Raw genomic sequence first — 18,011 nt, 5'->3', positions numbered from 1 at the left:
CTACTATACTGCATATTCCAACATCTTGAAAGCTGTGCCATTATCACAATAAACCCGATTTTTCACATAGTCAAAATGGGGTCGATCGCACCGGGAGCCTTAGAAGACGCCACCCAGTCATCGGATCAGATTGATACGTTCATCCAGAACCATCCGGTCGCGATCTCTCTACGAAACGATCCAGAGTACACCGAAGTGCGACCACACTTGAAGGTAGCAGAGCGCATTCGCGCCCAAAATTTCATGACGGGTGCACTTACGGGGCCTCGAAAAATCTCCGTGCCACCATATGTTTTCAGCAAAGAGAACGGCGAGAAAATGGTGATGCTTATGCACCTTGGAGAAGACTTGTGTGATTATCCAGGAATCGTCCATAACGGGCTAATTGCAGCCCTTTTCGACGAAGGACTGGCAAGGTGTTGCTTTGCAGCTCTACCCCACAAAGTCGGCGTCACTGCCAATCTCAACATTGAGCATCACCAGCCGTTGATGGCCAATTCATATATCGCCTTGTCTGCGGAGACGACAGAATTGCAGGGTCGGAAAGCTTGGGGGCACAGTCAGATTGAGACTCTTTCCGTTGACGGCCAAGAGACGACTTTGATTGCGGAGGCTAGAGGGCTTTTTATGGAGCCGAGGCAAATTGAGGTAAGGCTTTTCTAGCAGATTCCCTTGATGTATTGAGCTGAGCAGAGAATATTCCAGGTATTGGGAGACTCTTATAGATCTTGAGCTAAGTAGCGGAGGGGTCACTATGTACCTGTGGACCCGCGTTTTGCTTGCCCTTTTGACATGACGTTTCGATGGAAGTCCCAGGGCTGTTTATTTGTTGACTTCGTACATCTATGGCATGCAATTTTATAGATTTGAGGTACAGGAATTGAGGGCTTAGGAGGGGCGGAGGCTAATTTTAGCCTAGCACGCCCTTACACTTGTTTTTCTCGAGAATTATATTCAATTATTGTCTCGATAGATTCTTGGGTACCTGTTTTGGAGAATTGTTCCAAGCTAGAAGGCTCCATCAGGACGCTTTAAGCTTCGGTTCGGTCAACCAGTTGGGGAACTGGAAATACCCTGGTCAGATCACATTGTGTAGGAATAGTGTAAGGAACATAGCCAGTCGCTATGGCCTTCTGCCAATCTAATTCGACAAACCCTTTTAACACGGTGGATATTTGAATTCTCTGGACGGAATCCGGTCCTTCGAGGTGGGTCCTAAACATCTGTAGATCGCTCCTCGGCATCCATGTATTTCGGAGACAGGCAAAACCATCAGATATTCATGGGTTAGCTACTTGCTAACAAGTATTCTGACACAATAATCTTTTCAGGTTTCATCTCAAGACTCTTTGAATGTTATAACCCTATGATTCCCTGAAAAAATGCCCTTTCATCAACCTTTCGGGCGAACCCCGTCCCTGAAGCTAACGCTGCATTAGCGGGATTGGCTTTCCCGTGCGCTACTATCTGCTCGACCGCAGGAGCGCCAGGAATGACAGGGCTATCCCACCTTCTTATAGGACATCTCCATGCAATTCACATTATTGAAACTTAGTTTCAAGTAGTGGAGAAGTCCACGGTACTTTGAGCAGCATATAGCCGTGACGGCGTGTTGGGCTCGGCGCAATGCGGGGAAACCACGGATTTCACGCCGAACATCCGATTGCCCCTCATTGCTCGTGTTCTTTTAAACTTGCGATTTCTCCTGTCTGAACTTTGTTTTCTCACACATAATTCATCTCCACATCTGCAAAAATGTCCGCCCAAGGCTCCAGATTGCAAGGAAAGGTTGCCATTGTTACCGGTGAGGCACTTGTCAAGTCATTGACTTCCTGCATTGACCTAAATTAACCTCATATCCTTTAAAATTACAGGAGGAGGCTCCGGCTTTGGTGCCGCTATCGCCCGCCGATTCGGTGAAGAAGGTGCCAAGGTGCTGGTCGCAGATATCAATGTTCAGGGAGGCGAACAGGTCGCTGCTCAGAACCCCGGCAACCTCAAGTTCCAGCGCATGGACGTTACACAAAAATCCGAGTGGACAGCTATTGTTGATTTGGCTTTCTCTGAGTTCGGAAGACTGGATATTGTGGTGAATAATGCCGGAACTAGCTATCGGAACAAGGTACACAGTCTCTTCTTCGGACATGGTTTTGCAAAACCGACTAACTCGGTGACAGCCTACCGCAGAGGTGACCGAGGATGAGTGGGAGCGAGTGTTTAATGTTAATGTCAAGAGCATCTACTGGTCTGCCAGCGTCGTGATGCCCAAATTCATCGAGCAAGGCCAGGGTGGTTCCATGATCAATATCTCTTCGACTGGTGCTAGTCGTCCCCGACCAGGCCTGGTGTGGTATAACGCCTCCAAGGGCGCTGTCACAAACGTAGGTCACCTGTACCTTTGAGACTGAACAAATTTACTCACTGACTATCGTAGGCTACCAAGGGCCTCGCCGCTGAGTATGGTCCTCACAACATTCGAGTCAACAGCGTCGCTCCCCTCTTGTCCGGTACCGGTCTCTTCTCCATGTTTACCGGCATGGAAGATACTCCCGAGAATAGACAAAAGTTCATTGGAAATGTACCCTTGGGCCGCTTGACGGAGGCGGATGATATTGCCAACATCTGTCTCTACCTTGGCAGTGAAGAGGGCCGCTTCATTAATGGTACTGAGATGGTTATTGATGGTGGAAAGTGTATCTAAGCGCTGATATTAACATATGTCCGTCTATGACAACGGGCGCAATTATCATCATAGGTGGTTTCATTGAGCCCACCACCTTCCTCGAGTCAGACTTCTGCCCCATTCTTGGATCTCGACGACGATCTGTGGGATTGAATTGATCTCTTCCGTCTAGAATTTTATGGTCTTTCGATCCAAACGACCTTACTAGATATTCTGAATTATTGAAGAAGGGTTAGACTTCTACGTATACGGGTTTAGAGGTTACAAATGGAAATCTTCAATTGGCAAAACAGACTGGCTAGAGCGAGGAATGATATTCCTGATGCGAAACATGATCCACCGTATAGCTGCCACTTTGGTAAAATGTGGTTTCTTCCTTGACAGTATTCTCGTTGACAGCCATGTTCTCATAAAGTACCATGCTCTCATCAAGCACCACGTTCTCATCAAGCACGGCGTTCTCATCAAGCACCACGTTCTCATCAAGCACGGCGTTCTCATCAAGCACGGCGTTCTCATCAAGCAACACGTTCTCATCAAGCACCACGTTCTCATCAAGCACCTTGTTCTCGTCAAGCACCTTATTCTCATCAAGCGTCGAAGTTTTCTCAGTAGGTCGCAAAGACGGAGTTTCTGACGAAACCCGAACATGAGACTCAAGAAAGGAGAAGAATTTGATAGACCCCAAAAACATCAAGGCAAGGGCGCCATAAATCCATATGTTCAAAGAAAAGAAGTGTTCTCTTTGCCCTGAATCGCGGCCGACATGGCGTCACTTAGTATCCTGATGCTGGGGGTTGATAGCACAATCAGTCTTACCGCAGCAATCAACTTTATTACAGCATTGATCGCCGTTCTTCCAAATGCAGTTATTGGCATCATCTCTGAGGTCACAGGGCACCTCCAGAAGGTCATACTCAATGCAAGAGTCTGTTGCACGGGTATCCAAACTGATGCCAGGGCTGACATCTGGACAAGCCTGCGTAATCCCATCGACGAAGCCGGTAAGACAGTACTTTCCGCAAGGCCATTTGGTGATTGAGAAATTTCCGGCCTTGGAATAGTCGGGTGTCTTTCCGATGTGCCCACCATTCTGTTTACCGTCAAGCCACTGTCCGGCATCGGTTGCCGCTGGCAGCGTGCCGTGGAGGTCTTTGATGTTGACCTCATCGCTAGGATTGACAGGTAGGCCAGGAGTGCATTTTTCGTCTTTACAGAATTGGAACTTGCCAGGTCTGATGTATTTGCTTAGAGCGGTCTCGGAGTATTGATTCGCATTGAAGGTCAAATAATTGCCCGATCTTCCCTTGAAGAAGTAGCATTTTCCTACGTGCCATCAGTCACGTTGCCTCACAGGTCAACAAGCCAAGAGTAAGAGTGCGTTTTTACATACCGGTTTTAATGCCGGAGTCACACTTTGCAGGTTTGCAAGTGTCGTCTGCTGCCTCTTCCTGTCCATCAGGACACTGGCATTTTCCATTGATCATCTGCTTGCCATTAGGGCACGTATCCCCCCTTTTACATATCTTGCCATCGAAGATAGACCCTTCCAGGCAGCACTCAAAGCCAATATTGTTGGATCCCGTAACATCATGGCCCTTGCCACAGCAGTGCCATTCAGTTTCAACAGATCCCTTGAGACTAGCACCAGGTGGGCAGCAAGTGCCGTACTTCTTGTCAGCACTCAGACTAAGAACCTTGTCGGGACCGGCGCAGGTCAAGCTTCCTGTGAAGGGTCCATCGGGCCATGTCACTTTGTCGCCATCGACGGTGAAATTGTCGCCGATTTCTTTCACTGGGACCTTCTCGGCGTACGCGAGTTGGGAATGGAGGAAAAGAGTCAAGCTGACTAGAGAAAGACCGCGCATCATTTTATCGAGAGGAGGGAGTGGATACGGGAGATTTGAGGGGATTGGGTTGAGATATTGAGAGTGATACTCGATTCCTTTTATATTTCTATCTGTGCTTCTAACCGACCGGCAATCGACATCTATGCAGCGCTATTTTTGTAAAAATAGTCTTTAAGTCGAAGCTGCGCTTGAAAGTTCAGATCCTTATTTGATCAGCCATGGCTTGCTGAACTTTGTGAACAAAGCGTTAAGCGTACGTCAATAATCACTAAAAATCTAAGACCCAAAGCTACTGCACGGTATTTTGATTACCAAACGGGCTGCCTAAGCGGACTTCAAGGGTCGAAAATGCTGCAAGTGGAAAATTGGAGCTTTTGGGAAGACAACATGGAACTGTTAAGATGTAAAATGATGCGTATCCTGAGTTATATTCATTCATCTCACTATACCTAAATCTTACAGGGTTACCTGCGTCTACATGGCGGTATAGATTAAGCGCAAGTTCAATATAGAAACCGCCTGGTCAAGAGCATAAGTTCTCATATTTTACTTTGGTATTGTCTGCCATTACAAAACAAGTTACATTAGCTCTGTATCGACCTCCTTGGTGTCCTTGGCAAAGTACATATGAAGGACTCGGGCAAACCGAGGGCTAACTTGCAGAAGCTAGACCCATCCGTTCTCATGAACGATGGTTTGCCCACTACATCGTATGCGTATACAGTGGCTGGCGCAGCATCCAGGGGCATCTGCAGCCAGTCAAGCCTGACAGGTCTGGCTGCCCTTGGCGTCACACTTTGGCGCCATCGCTAATCTCATAGTGGTAAAGGCCCTTGACGGGTTCGGCTGGAAACGCTCCAATTCCATCAACTGTTATGCATCTCATACGAACCTCTGCAACCCCTCCCGCACCGACGATCACTCTGCGGTCAAACGTGTTCGTGATTGAAAGGCGAGGCTGGCGATCGGTGCGGCCAAGGGTTGTGCCAGCCCACGCTCCTGCATCGCATCCCTGTAACGACGTAAGCTGAAAGTGCGGGGATCTTCAACTCAGATCCTTTTCAGTTGCATGATGTTATCTCCCCGTCGGTTAGAATTGCTGCTGATAAGCCCTCAAGATCAGATGAGCTACGGCGATGTACTCTGTGCTCTGTGCGAAGTATAGATCATCGATTTACCTACGAAGAACTGAGATGTTATCTAGAGAGTCCAACTAGTTGTTGATAGCCTATTTATATCCAGCTTTGAATCGTCTTCTGTAAATTTCAAGTATACATCATAGGACATCGCGCCGAAAAAGTATGAACATTAAGAGAAATCTTAGAAAATATACAGGTAGAGAAAGACTCCTTGTATTTGGCGTGTGGTAGTTTCTCTAACCTCATTGCTCATGTATGTTTCACAGAGGCTACTCGATACCTATGATCAACTGATAGTAACCTAACAAAGGTATAGCAATCATCATGCCGCTATGCATGAGGCATTTTATCACTGGACGAGGCTACCCGAAACCGAGCATGATGTTGAGTAGATGCAGAGATCTAGGTTCATATGCATGCAGCATACATATTTAGCGTAGTTCCTTTGAAAAATGTCCGCGCATTAGCGGAATTTCGATGTTTTGGGAGGAAATTGGAGGCTCTTACGAGGCAGCAACCCCAGATGGAACAGTCCAGTACTTGCCATGGAGGACGTACAGGGTGTTGCCTCCAAGGTCGGGTAGGAAGCTGGATAGAGAACTGATGATGAAAGTGTTCAGATTGACGTAGGATCTAAGCTAATGCCCTTCCAAGCGGAGCGGCCGATAAATAAGTCTCTAAGAAATCTTATATTTGCTCCGGAGCTCCCGAAGCTGCCGCTGTATTTTCTATTAGAATCCATGTCGAGGCACTCACAAGGCGACCGCTGACTTGATGTTACGTTGAAAATTTGAGAATAAAAAGGCATCGCAGGGCCAGGTGCATCAGCTCGTCAGGGGGTGTTGGGCAGGGGTAACTTCAGCCAGCCATCTTGCAAGTTGAATCCTTATCTCACCAAGCCACTCATCGAGTCAAGCAAGCGTTGTCCTCGAGTAGCTCGCCACTTCCAATTTCATCTTTCGGCTGATAGTTACATTGGGATTTAATAATTTCTAAATAAAATACCGATTGAGTGATAATTGATATGATGTAGAGATGGCCCGATCTAAGGAAAGGCTTGAATGATTTTCTCCCTAGGTTGCCTTACTTCTCTTAAGAATTCTATTCATTTAAACTGCCTCAAGCAGTGCCTCGAGAATTCTCTTACGCGTTGGTTTCATGAAATTTGGACAAGCCTTGGGGATCTTGCAAGAGCCTTGCTGACTAGTAACTTATTGGCGTCCTATTCGTCCCGTTGGATTACACAATGTAGAGTCCACTCCAGTCAGAGAAAAAAGTATAACAAAAAAGGCACATAGAATCGTCAGACAGTATCATAGCGCGAAAAGAGCGCCTCTCTGTGCCGAGACTCTCACACTTGCGAAGAATCCCATAATCTCATTGATAATTAACGAGTCGGACAGTCACAGCATAAACTGAAGATCTCGTAGTGATATGTTTGAACGATTCACAAAGGCTCATAAGATTGAATCTAGCGATTATTGGATTCTTTTACTAAGCTATCGAGCACTTTAAACTTAAAACCGTCTGGCCTCCGTAACAGGCTTGTTGTTGATCGCAGATTCGATTTTCTCAATGACCTCATCCGTCAATTTATCCGCCACGGCCAGGGCACGCACGTTCTCATACACCTGCTCAGCACGAGAGGCACCCGTGATCATAGAAGAGATGTTGGGGTTCTTCAGAATCCAAGCCAAAGACAGCTGGGCAGTCGAGATACCCAACTCCTCCGCAATAGGCTTCAAGGCAGCAACCTGCTGCAATTGCTTCGTCCATACATCATCGCCAACAGTCTTGCGAAGACCCTGAATGTACCCATCTTCGGACTTGGCCAAGCGCGAGCCAGCAGGTAGCGTAGTAGTGTCGTTGTATTTTCCGGTCAACACGCCACCCTTGAGAGGCGAGAAAACGGTGAGACCCAGGCCGTGGGCCTCGTACAGCCAGCGGTATTCCTTCTCCACGCGCTCGCGCGCAAGCAAGTTGTACTGGGGCTGTTCAACTGCAGGGCCAATGAGACCCAGTTTGTCGGCAATGCGCCAAGCATCGGAGATTTCGCTGGCAGTCCACTCGGAGGTGCCCCAGTAGAAGATTTTACCAGTGTCAATGAGGTAGTTGAAAGCGCGCACAGTCTCTTCCATAGGCGTATCACGGTCCGGACGGTGGGCATAGAGGATATCCACATAAGGAAGGTCCAGACGCTTAAGAGACAAGTTCAGGCCCTCGATGATGTGCTTTCTTGAGAGGCCGACGTTGTTGAGGGGCTTATCAGGGTTGGCGCTGTTGGCCGCACCCCAGTAGACCTAGTCGAGTCGAAGGAATTAGCTTTAACAGGCGGGCCATATAAGCTCAAGATAGGCGGAGTGTGCTTACCTTGGTAGAAATGACCAAGTCATTTTGCTTCCAGCCGAACTTCTTGATAGCTTCACCAAGCACAATCTCCCCTTGTCCAGCAGAGTAGCCCTCGGCGGTGTCGAAGAAGTTCACACCGGCCTCGTGGGCGGCCTTTAAACAATCGAAGGAAGTTTCTTTGGCGAGGTTAACAGCCGTTCAAGACGAATTGGGAGTAATGAGTGATCTTTACCATTTCCCACGTGGCCACCGTAGGTCAGCCAGCTTCCAAGTGAGATGACGGACACCTTCAGACCGGTCCGGCCAAGATTCCGGTACTGCATTTCAGGAAGACCCTCAGACATTTTGATGAAATGGAACTGATGTTGAAATGGGGCGAATTGGATGGAGTGTGGGAAGGAAAAGGAGGATCGGTGATTTATTTACGGGCTGATATAGCAGGGATGATGCAATTTAAAGTAAAAATCCGGAATCCCACCGGGGAATTAGGAACCTGACGTACAGGAGCTGCGTTCTGTAGCAGCTCCAACCACGGGCCGAATAAACAGATGCGGGGTACCATAATGTGTCGTAATATGCCAGCAACATACAAACGAGGGGCACAGATGGACTTAACACGGGGCAAGTCCGAACGGGATGGTAGTTTTATTTTCCTAGTTGGGACGCCGATTCAAGGTTCAGAGGGTGGTGGCTTCGGGGAAACGGCGTTTAGGCTAATTAGTAATTGTAATCGAAACGCATAGAAGCGGGTTGACTCTCAGGCTGTTCGATCTGCATTTTCGATGACCACAAGCGCAGAAGATGAGGTGCAATTGGGTGCAATTTTGACAGACAAGCGTCCAATAATAATAAGAATAAGAATGTGAAGGGTCTCAGCCACTTGTTTTTCCATTGCAATGAATTGGTTCATAGGGAGGCCCATTTGAGGTCCAGATCGGTTTTGTCAAGAGTGGCTTCATGAAGTTGGTTGGACAGATCGTGCATACGGAAAGAGCACATCTCCTACCACGAATTGGTTAACTAGTCTGCATGAAGGAGATTACGACCTCTAGGTGGCAACTGAGCCTTAGGACTATATGCTTTGATGGTAATTCCTTGTAAGCGAAGGAGATGCGATCGTGACAAGTCTATTGATTCGACACTTACCTGGGACGTCAGAGTCCTAACATTTTGGAGTACGACTCGGTCAACCAGTCCCCTGGGAATGATTTCACTGATACTTGCATTCTTCGTTTAGATTAAAATATTGGCAGATATTTCATTTTCGTACCCGTTCAGCAAGGAATCAAGCATTATCTGGGGATTACTGATTAACATTTAGATCAATAATAATGATCAATATGGACTTCCCTCCAGCGATTACAAAAACACATGAAAAACCATTGCAAACGAATTCGTCCCGAAACCAGCTACTAAATGATGCGCGATTCGGAGGGCCCCTATTCACACCCGGTTGCAATTGCACCAGGACCATCAGGGTATACAGGAGTTATATCCTGGCCTGCGCATTCACAACGGTCCGCCTGGGCAGGTAGATCTGAGCAAATCCTTGCCGAGGCAGTCGCGCAGTATTCATTGATACTCATTGACATTGTCATCCCAGGCGGACATGACCGGGTGGGCATGCAGTACGTCTCAAAGCTGGAAGCTCCCTCTACGGTGGTAACGCTATACCATTGATCGGACGGGCAAGCGCAAGCAAGAGCTGATGTTGAACATTAGTTCTCATCTCAAAACAAGTCTTGGGTTCTCAACTGACAAGTTATCAGGGCATTATCTTCTCCCGCCAATGTTCCACTGTATAGTGTTTCAGTCGATATCGGCACGGCACCGTTGGAGCATTCAGTGGTGATCCAGTCTGCATCTGTGGGGAAGCAAGTCGACACCTCCATACAATGATCAGGATGCCACACTGAAGGGAAGGAGCCTTCGTCGCAGGTGATCGGTGGCTGAGGCTTGTAACAGAATGAGACTGGGGTTCCCATCGTACAGTCTGTTGTATGCAGGATGGTGGCTCCATCGAAGCACCGCAGGGATCCTTCCTCGGTGATACCTGGTGGTTCAGCCGTCACGACATTGGTAGGCTGCACTTGCTTGTGGATTCCTGTCTCGCGAGGGAAGGCCAAGGCGGTGATAGAGAAAGTGAGTTGAATGATTAATATCAAGTAAGATCTCTCCATTTTGGAGGAAAGAAGTTGCAAGTTCAAGCAGTACTGGAATATATGGATTCTCGTGAAATCCTGCAGTGGCCGATGATTCATTTGAAGTGAGTTAGTGAGGTCTTATATATTTGAATCACAGCTCTAGAGTTATTGTTATCACTAAATAGGGGTGACAGTCATCAATCCATCACCACTCTGCATCGGGACGTTCCTGAGAGCTCTGGCTGAGCTATAGAGATCTACCAGGTTGTAGCTCCTACTACCTGATCTGCAAGGTCTTTTGCAACCATTCCACAGGAGGGCTGACACAAAAGTCTAGAGCATACGATCCCGGGTTTCGATACACAATTCGAACTGTCAACATGCAGCAAGTCGCTGAACATCTCTTTGATGAGGAGATTCCTAACCGGGCTTTACTAGCTGTAAATCTTCTGCACAGCGATCAGGACGCAGCTTTTCCCACGATACCCCTGCCTCAGGTATGACAAGATTATCGTCAACCGGCCCAGAAATAACGGAATTGGGCTAGAATAAGGTTGCCGTCAAACGTGTCCGCTGCGTGTGTTACCTGTATATCAACGGCAGCCCTGAAGAGGTTGAAAGGCGTTTGTTTCTAAATCGATTTCAACTAAGTAGTTACCCAAATACACGCGGCCAATCTAGAAGCGAGATGGCGTGATTGAATAGCAGCTGGCCATTGGTCACAACAATACCCATGTTAGCTGATAATGCCAGGCGTCAAAGATCGAGACCAGTGCACCGCATGATGGAGGCTACTTTAGGTTTCAACTGTCCGGCGAAGAGGTCACACAATAGTGATAACATCTCCCTAGTCACACCTTATTTTCACCTAAGACCAAGACATTTTCTATGATGAGGGGTGTCATGAAACCTATCTGGTCTCAGTCAGCTTAGCTACAATGCTGGGTCTGTATATCACATTATTTGAGACAACATACTGCAGTCCGACAGAGCCATTTATAGCCCCCACGTTACCACGTTACTTTATGCTTGGAAGAAGGTTCGATTGATGCCGAAGATTACACGTAAATTTTATTTACACAATTACACAGATTAAACAATTGACGAGGAAGCCGCTATTTGCTTATGTTCACGACAGTTTCATTTTGAGATACCTGGCAATATCGATATTGAATTTACCACCACCCCCGCTGACAGGGGCGCATCCATAGCAGAGAAGAGCAAAACATGTACATGAATGGAAAAAAAGGCCCGAACCTTGGTCCAACGCTGCAATTGAGTCGATGAAACTGCAACCGCACTGGAGAACAAGTCCGATTCACGGAAAGGAACACCACGCACAGCATAGTGGTCCCTCCCCGGGCCACGTTTACATGCCGTTAGTGTCCGTGTCTCTTGTGCGAGTGACGATGATGGTTATGAGCACGTCGGAGTACCTGTTCGGCGACGAGATCCCGTTTCTCGGGTTCCGCTGGCGCACTGTCTCGCTTCTCAACATAGGATACGACGGTAGAAGTCTGAGTAGCAGTCGTAATGGCGGTGGAGAGGGTGCGCCGAGTGCCAGTGCTTGTGGCATATGGGATGCCACCATCGCCAAGCATGACAATGACGTCCTGCTGCAGATAGACTATCTCTTCGGTGTATTGGTCGACTTGAATCGAGGTGGTGGGAGTAGGGGTAGGCGATGAGGTAGAGCTGGTTGAAGAAGTGGTGATTTCAGCAGTGTTGATAGCATCGGCATGGCCGAGCACGCTTCCAACGTCAAATGTCACGCCGACAGAGACAGCCGGGGCTGTCGTGGAAGAAGAGAAAGATGCCATTCCCATAGTGGCGTAGGCTGGTCCCCACTGGATGGCCATGGGACCCGGCAGACCATCAGCATGCATCTCGACATCCTCATTCTTCAGCGCATCAGGCAATTCCAGAAAACACTGGCGCTGCGTATCCTCACTTTGAAGATCGAAAATTCCGCAAGCACTGACCTCGCCCGAGGCATTTGTGCAAGTGTCAACGGCCTCCTGCAGCACGCCATCATCCCAGGCTTCCATAAAGTCACCATGGTATCCATATCCAGTAGGATCACCATTGGCCAGGGCAAAGTATCCATCCACACCCTTGAAGGCGTAAGTGTTCCAGATAGTCTCGTAGAACAGCGACACCAGGCGGGTCTCAAAGCCCTCAGGGCAAGTACCCGTCATAACGAGGTCGGGGTAGGCAACGTGGGACTTGTGGTCTGCCGAATCAACATCATTTCCATTCCAACACGAAGGGAACATCAGCTCCAGGCGGAGTCCATCGGGGCAATTCGCGTCGAGGAAGGTCTTATTCGGCATGAAGTGACGATAGAGCGAGGCTTCGGCGGTGCCGGCGTAGTTCAGACAGTTGAAACCCAGGGCCTTCTGGCGAAGAGCCTTCTGTGAGACCTGCGCGCCGGACCAAGAGGACTTAGGAGGGTCAGGAACTGGCCAGGTGAAGTTTCGCTGCAAAGGATTTCCGGCCAGCATGCGGAAGCCGCTAGGGAACGCGGTAACATTGTCTCCGTAAAGGAGGTAGTACCTGGAGGTTCCAAGGGTGTTAGTTCAAGACCCATGAGTAAAATGAGCTATCCAACAAAACATACGCAAGCATGCCTCCGACTTCCTCGACAATTTCAGCACTGCCGTTGGTGTGCATGAAATAAAGCGCAGGGGTCCAGTATGCAGACATGTCCTGCGTCACAGCGCAGGACGTGCAGCTAGACTTGCGCAGAGACTGCGTATTCGAATTCATGCTGAATCCTGCATGCAAAAATCAGCAAGTTATCTTCCGAATGAGGGTTTTTGTAAACATACTTCCTCCTCCATGAATTGAATGCACATGGGAAGAGATCTGCCCGGGGTCAACGAGGGGATCCAACCGGGCGACACCAGTTCGCCCACGGCAAGGGAGACGCCAAAACGCAGAGGTAAAGGCTGGGAATAGGGTAAGACAGGCGACCAACGCCGCTGTCAAGCACAAGTCCTGCATTGTGGCGATGACAATCGAGCCTCGTCCACGATGGGGGGAGTTAATAGAAGCGAATGACGATTTAGAGAGGAAACGAATGACTGGCAGGAACTCTCCAGGAGGACCGAATCAACCGGTCTGAGACGGCGAGCGCGATCAGAGAATTCAAGGCCAGGAGTGTCTGCGCAGCGATGGAAATCTGAGAGTAGGTCAGTTTGACGGACTCGCCAAGCGTTGTTTTGTAGACAGCAGCATCTGTGGGCGAACGAGTGATGTGGCAAGAGGGAAACTCCGCGATGATCGTCGATCATCATCTCAAGATCTGAGTATATTGTTGACGAGTATGAGAGCCTCGGGCAGAGGCTCTCCTTGAAAAGGAGCGGGAATGTTCTCCTTGCGTCGGGACTGCCAACGCTAGGCACGGCACTGGACACACGAGGGAAGGGGCAATTGTGGGATAAGCTCCTCATGGCATGCGACTTACCGTTTGATCTCCAAATGCGTTCTCTGTGACGTAGACAAAATAAACAAGGAGCCTGGTGGTGGTGGCAGTGGTAGGCAGCAAACAACCCTTATCCGATCTATACAGGAGGTGCTTGGGATAAGAAAGATATTCCCTCTTCTACACATTTCCACAGCAATCACCTACCTCGATTTTCAGAGAGATAAGACCCAGGCTCAGCCTTGAAGGAGTGGAAGGAGAATTCGATAAATAAAAGAGAGACTGAAAAGCCTAGTAGGCAGTGAATGAACGAGAGTTACGCCCAAAGATAGGGCTAAAGAAGAGAATGTGGCACCACAGAGTCGACAGCAAAAGACCAAAGAGAAAAGCCAAACTAGAAAGAGGCGAGAAGGGAATCAAGTACTCCGTATTCTGAGATTCAAACCAGGGGCCTCAGAATAAGCCCCCGCTCTCCTTCATCGCATAGTGCTTTGCGGGTTGAAATGACTTGGCCAATCCCCTTGATAATCAGATATTAACTCCCCTCCGCCCCCTCCATGACCCTTCACGACGCCCACTCAGCCGGAGTATGCGTGGGTGGAAATGAGTCGCACACCCTGGGGACGATCCAGCGGATCTCATGATTTGATCAACAGTCCTTAAAACGTGCCATCGCATGCAATAGCAGCGCAGAAAGAGCTCTCTCCATGCTTCAAGGGGAAAGTACGTGCCCTCCAGCGTGGACACTAGGGGAAAAAGCGGGCACTAAGAGTGGACTTCGCTAACGGGACTCGATGACGAGAAACATCAGGCTCTGACAACTGAGAAATCAGAACTCCGTGCTAAACAGTGATTGTTCCACCGTTTGTGCTGGTGAGACGTTGAAACGAACCGTCCTGTTCCTGAGCTAATCATAATAACCTGCTGGTTGGGCCTCCGCCGTCTCGGGAGCCCCACGCTACGCCCGCGGATTGGGTGGCTGGGCGCATCATGAAACCGCTAATGGACCAACGAGGGGAGGTGTTTGAGATTTCGGCAAAGGAAGATTAGAAGATCAATATGCTTATCGGGTGACTGAGGACGTAGAAGTCGATTGGTACGGTCTCTCGGAAATTGGCTAATCTGTTGTGGACGCCTCGGTTTGGCTGGTATATGTCCTCATTACCGGGCACTATATTATCGTGGGTGCACTCTAAAGCTCGTGCACCTTTTGCAGTTATTTTGTGCTGGAAGCGAGATCAGTGATGCTAGAGGCAGACATACAGTTAGGGTGACTTCAAGCTTCTCATATCAAGTGATAAATCGCACACTATAGACAGTGCATGGAATATTCCCACCTCCGCTGCATAGAGGTGAAGTCCATTTAAATGCTATTTGAGGTGGATATTGATCCCTCTAAGGACTCTTTCGTCCCGAATGCTACAGTGGAAGCCCCATCTAGCTTTGGCACATACGAAGCGCTCAGTCCTCTCTTGAGCCGCGAAGCTAATTTCCGCTTTATAGTAGTGTTGACATGTGGAATTGTATGCCCTGGACGGTCTGCTGAACTAGTCGGATCAGGAAAGGAGACATAGGCCTTCAGCCGGGTGTTATAGTACGCGGTCCGAGAAAATAATCATATCTAAATGAATACAGTCTAATTATCTATCGGGTTTTCGTTTCTCATTCAACCCCTATAGCCACAGAATCATAGAACTGGTGATAAAACGTCTTAACTGGTTTCAGCTTTTGTTCCTCTTAGTTATTCCATATTTCTTCTGCTGAAAGGATGAAGCCCAATTGACCAGGTGAAGCACAACTTGTGAATGAAAGCTTGGTAGTCAAGCGCCGTTTCACCTTGAACTTCGTCAGCCAAGAGATATTAGAGGCCGCTGTACGCCACAGTAGGCATCTGAGCGTTGCAGACCCTGCAGCTGCCGCTGCTTCACTGAGGGCCGGCATTTGATTAATCTCAAAGCTACTGCCTCTATTGGCTGCGTTTGCGTATACATCGAGAGCGCGAGGGTTTAGCTTTGAGATATTGATGTCGACTGTGCTACAGTAGGTATTTTTGCAAGGGGTATTTGGATTCATTAAATTATCAAATATCAAGAAGATCTAAATATGTCATTCAATGTACTTGTTCTTCAAGCCTTTCCAAGGCCTTCCTCGCGCTCATACTCAGATTTTCCGACCCCGGCTCAACCTCAGCGTCTTCTGGTTTAACTTCATCAATATCACTATCCCGCGCTCCTCCCGTTCGGAACCGTGTCACTATCGGAGGAATGATGGTGTAAGAGTCCACGATTCCTTTGTGGATAAGATCTATCATAGCCAAATCGATTGGCGACCCAAGTCCCTTGTACCCACCAAGGTTGTACAGAAGCTTCTGAGCACCTTTCTTGGTGACTGCATACCCGATTGTGGAGACAGGGTACCAGGAAGGAGCAATCAAGCGATGGCGAGTAGTGTTCGTTACTGTCGCTCCCCATCCCTCGAGTTCGTTGACATAGGAGCCGCCGGTTTCATCTCGATTGGGCGCGAACGGGTCGTGATAGAGAAGATGAGGTGGACGATCATCTTCATTTGGAATGTCCCAGGCAGAGCCAACGTATAATATATCCCAGTCAAGGCCTACAGTCGATATGGAGTTAGTATAATAATTATTCACATCTTTGTTAGTTAAATTTTCTTACCATATGGAGCGGATGTTGGCTTCGAACGAGGCGTCAAACTTGGAAACAAAGTCTGTTGAGCAAGATTGTTGCTCATCTCGGTGAAAATGTCGCGGACGTGAATATCCCAATCCACATCATCCTCAATAATCATTGCTGTCTCGATATCTTCGTCTAATATTCGTTTCCAAACGTTCGCATGTGCTCGCCAACATCCCAACTGCTCGGGTCGAAGAATTCCGCTATCTTCTGGCAAGGCCTTCTCATGTAGTAGACTGCCATTAACCTATGAAGAGTCACGAAAGCAATGTTAGTCTGTATTCCACGATAAATTACAGTTTGAATGGGTAGGGCGCTTTACTCCGGGCTCGAGTGTTGGCGTTACTCCAGTCATTGAGCTGATGAGTGAAATTGCATCGTGCCGGTCCAGGCGACTGAGATTCGATTGTCAGAGCTAATGTAGTAACATGAAGGGACTGGATGGACAAACTGTGGCAAACTGATGAAAAAGATCTTTTGAAATCCTAGCGTTGAATTACCGGCGGTGTTCACACTCAATCCCAAGTTGGGCCGCTGAGGCAACAAACTGGGCCGATAAGATCCCATCCAGATCATAACCAAGCCAAATACCGTGAAGATGAAAGCGGCCACCGGCCACGGCCGTTTTGTCGATGACCACATCTTGCACACACACAGGCGACAAGCTAGTGAGCTTTCAAACCCCAAGATCTAAGAAGCGGATGCAGCGGATGTCCTTTTTGATTGTCATTTCTAGCCCCAGTAGTACTGTACTTGCGAGAGCCCCCATGTTACCTCAGACAGTGTCTCAGGTCGGGCCAAACATGATGATGGCAGCTATGGGGTCACTTGGCTTTTTGGCGTAGAGCCAGTCATCGTTCGGGACGTGATAGAAGAAGGCTATCTCAGATTCAGGAAGTTTCTGCGAAAGCTTCGAGAGTGGGCCAATGGAAAGGACCAGAAATAGATATTATTTGGTACACTCTATGGATCCCTCCATAATCCGTCTGGTGCTGAAGCTTTGCTGCCTGGAAAGTTTTCTGGAAGCCACATGTCTTGTCTGCGGGGGTATGGCTGGCCTTAGTCTACCCGAATTTGGAACCTCGAGCTAATTATAGTCTCGGCCTTGCTAGCAGCTTAATGATCCTCTAGTCATAGCTTCACAGATAGAATAACTCTGAATTCTCTGACTTGCTCTACATTCATCTTCAGCTATGTCATATTTCAAAACCCCTAGAGTCCAAGTACTAGAATATTTTCTTTTGTGACGACGTGCATGACCTAACTGTACCGACCCCGAACGAACCATCGGAGAGAACTAAAAGAGCACGGACGAATGCCCGTGAGAGCGAACAATAAGACCAAATGTAAGCAATCACCCAGAAATCGTTTACGAGGTACTACCAAATAGAATATGTGCGAGCTCGAGGACACAATCATATGCGATTTTCTCCGCAATCTACAATCACACATATAAAAATCTCCGAAAGTAAATCTGCATTAGACCCGTTGTTTATGATAGTGGGTGAACATCTAGGTAGTAATAATAAGAGCTATCATTTAAAACAGGTCAGTCAAGGCATCCTAAGCATGGCCCGGACTCTAAATCTATCTAGGCTAGGCGGACCATCTCGATCCAAAATCCCCGGACTTTCTTTAACTCTGAATCGTGGCGACATCACGACTATGTGTCTTCTCTTGGCATTGCCGGGATCAACTAGTACATACTGCTGCTGACTGCACATAG

The 18,011-nt window shown here is 48.2% G+C and overlaps 7 protein-coding genes across 7 annotated transcripts; 2 read left to right on the top strand and 5 right to left on the bottom strand.

Annotated features, from left to right (window-relative positions):
* Positions 1-75: 75 nt before the first annotated feature.
* N7458_003497 (PaaI family thioesterase) lies at positions 76-663 on the top strand (the record flags this gene model as incomplete). Its single annotated transcript, XM_056906880.1, has 1 exon — positions 76-663. The coding sequence occupies one exon, from the start codon at positions 76-78 to the stop codon at positions 661-663; it is 588 nt and encodes a 195-aa protein (XP_056770987.1).
* A 1,092-nt stretch (positions 664-1,755) lies between these two features.
* Positions 1,756-2,701, top strand: N7458_003496 (SDR family oxidoreductase; the record flags this gene model as incomplete). The annotated part of the gene is made up of 4 exons (XM_056906879.1): positions 1,756-1,804; positions 1,875-2,122; positions 2,178-2,381; positions 2,435-2,701. 4 exons carry the CDS (start codon positions 1,756-1,758, stop codon positions 2,699-2,701), a joined length of 768 nt encoding a protein of 255 aa, XP_056770986.1.
* Positions 2,702-2,981: 280 nt separating this feature from the next.
* Positions 2,982-4,554, bottom strand: N7458_003495 (cysteine-rich secreted protein; the record flags this gene model as incomplete). Its single annotated transcript, XM_056906878.1, has 3 exons — positions 2,982-3,316; positions 3,503-4,009; positions 4,077-4,554. 3 exons carry the CDS (start codon positions 4,552-4,554, stop codon positions 2,982-2,984), a joined length of 1,320 nt encoding a protein of 439 aa, XP_056770985.1.
* Positions 4,555-7,189: 2,635 nt separating this feature from the next.
* Positions 7,190-8,365, bottom strand: N7458_003494 (Potassium channelvoltage-dependentbeta subunitKCNAB-like protein; the record flags this gene model as incomplete). The annotated part of the gene is made up of 3 exons (XM_056906877.1): positions 7,190-7,972; positions 8,043-8,197; positions 8,254-8,365. The coding sequence occupies 3 exons, from the start codon at positions 8,363-8,365 to the stop codon at positions 7,190-7,192; spliced, it is 1,050 nt and encodes a 349-aa protein (XP_056770984.1).
* Positions 8,366-9,751: 1,386 nt separating this feature from the next.
* Positions 9,752-10,201, bottom strand: N7458_003493 (uncharacterized protein; the record flags this gene model as incomplete). Its single annotated transcript, XM_056906876.1, has 1 exon — positions 9,752-10,201. One exon carries the CDS (start codon positions 10,199-10,201, stop codon positions 9,752-9,754), a length of 450 nt encoding a protein of 149 aa, XP_056770983.1.
* Positions 10,202-11,544: 1,343 nt separating this feature from the next.
* N7458_003492 (DUF1996 domain-containing protein) lies at positions 11,545-13,171 on the bottom strand (the record flags this gene model as incomplete). Its single annotated transcript, XM_056906875.1, has 3 exons — positions 11,545-12,721; positions 12,786-12,942; positions 12,997-13,171. 3 exons carry the CDS (start codon positions 13,169-13,171, stop codon positions 11,545-11,547), a joined length of 1,509 nt encoding a protein of 502 aa, XP_056770982.1.
* A 2,531-nt stretch (positions 13,172-15,702) lies between these two features.
* Positions 15,703-16,640, bottom strand: N7458_003491 (uncharacterized protein; the record flags this gene model as incomplete). Its single annotated transcript, XM_056906874.1, has 3 exons — positions 15,703-16,205; positions 16,268-16,532; positions 16,608-16,640. The coding sequence occupies 3 exons, from the start codon at positions 16,638-16,640 to the stop codon at positions 15,703-15,705; spliced, it is 801 nt and encodes a 266-aa protein (XP_056770981.1).
* Between the last annotated feature and the right edge of the window lie 1,371 nt (positions 16,641-18,011).

Source organism: Penicillium daleae, assembly GCF_028827525.1.
Source record: "Penicillium daleae strain IBT 16125 chromosome Unknown utg000002l_segment0_segment0, whole genome shotgun sequence".
Classification (NCBI taxonomy): Eukaryota; Fungi; Ascomycota; class Eurotiomycetes; order Eurotiales; family Aspergillaceae; genus Penicillium; species Penicillium daleae.
The sequence above is the reverse complement of the archived record's forward strand: the minus strand, read 5'-3'. Positions and strand labels throughout refer to the sequence as shown.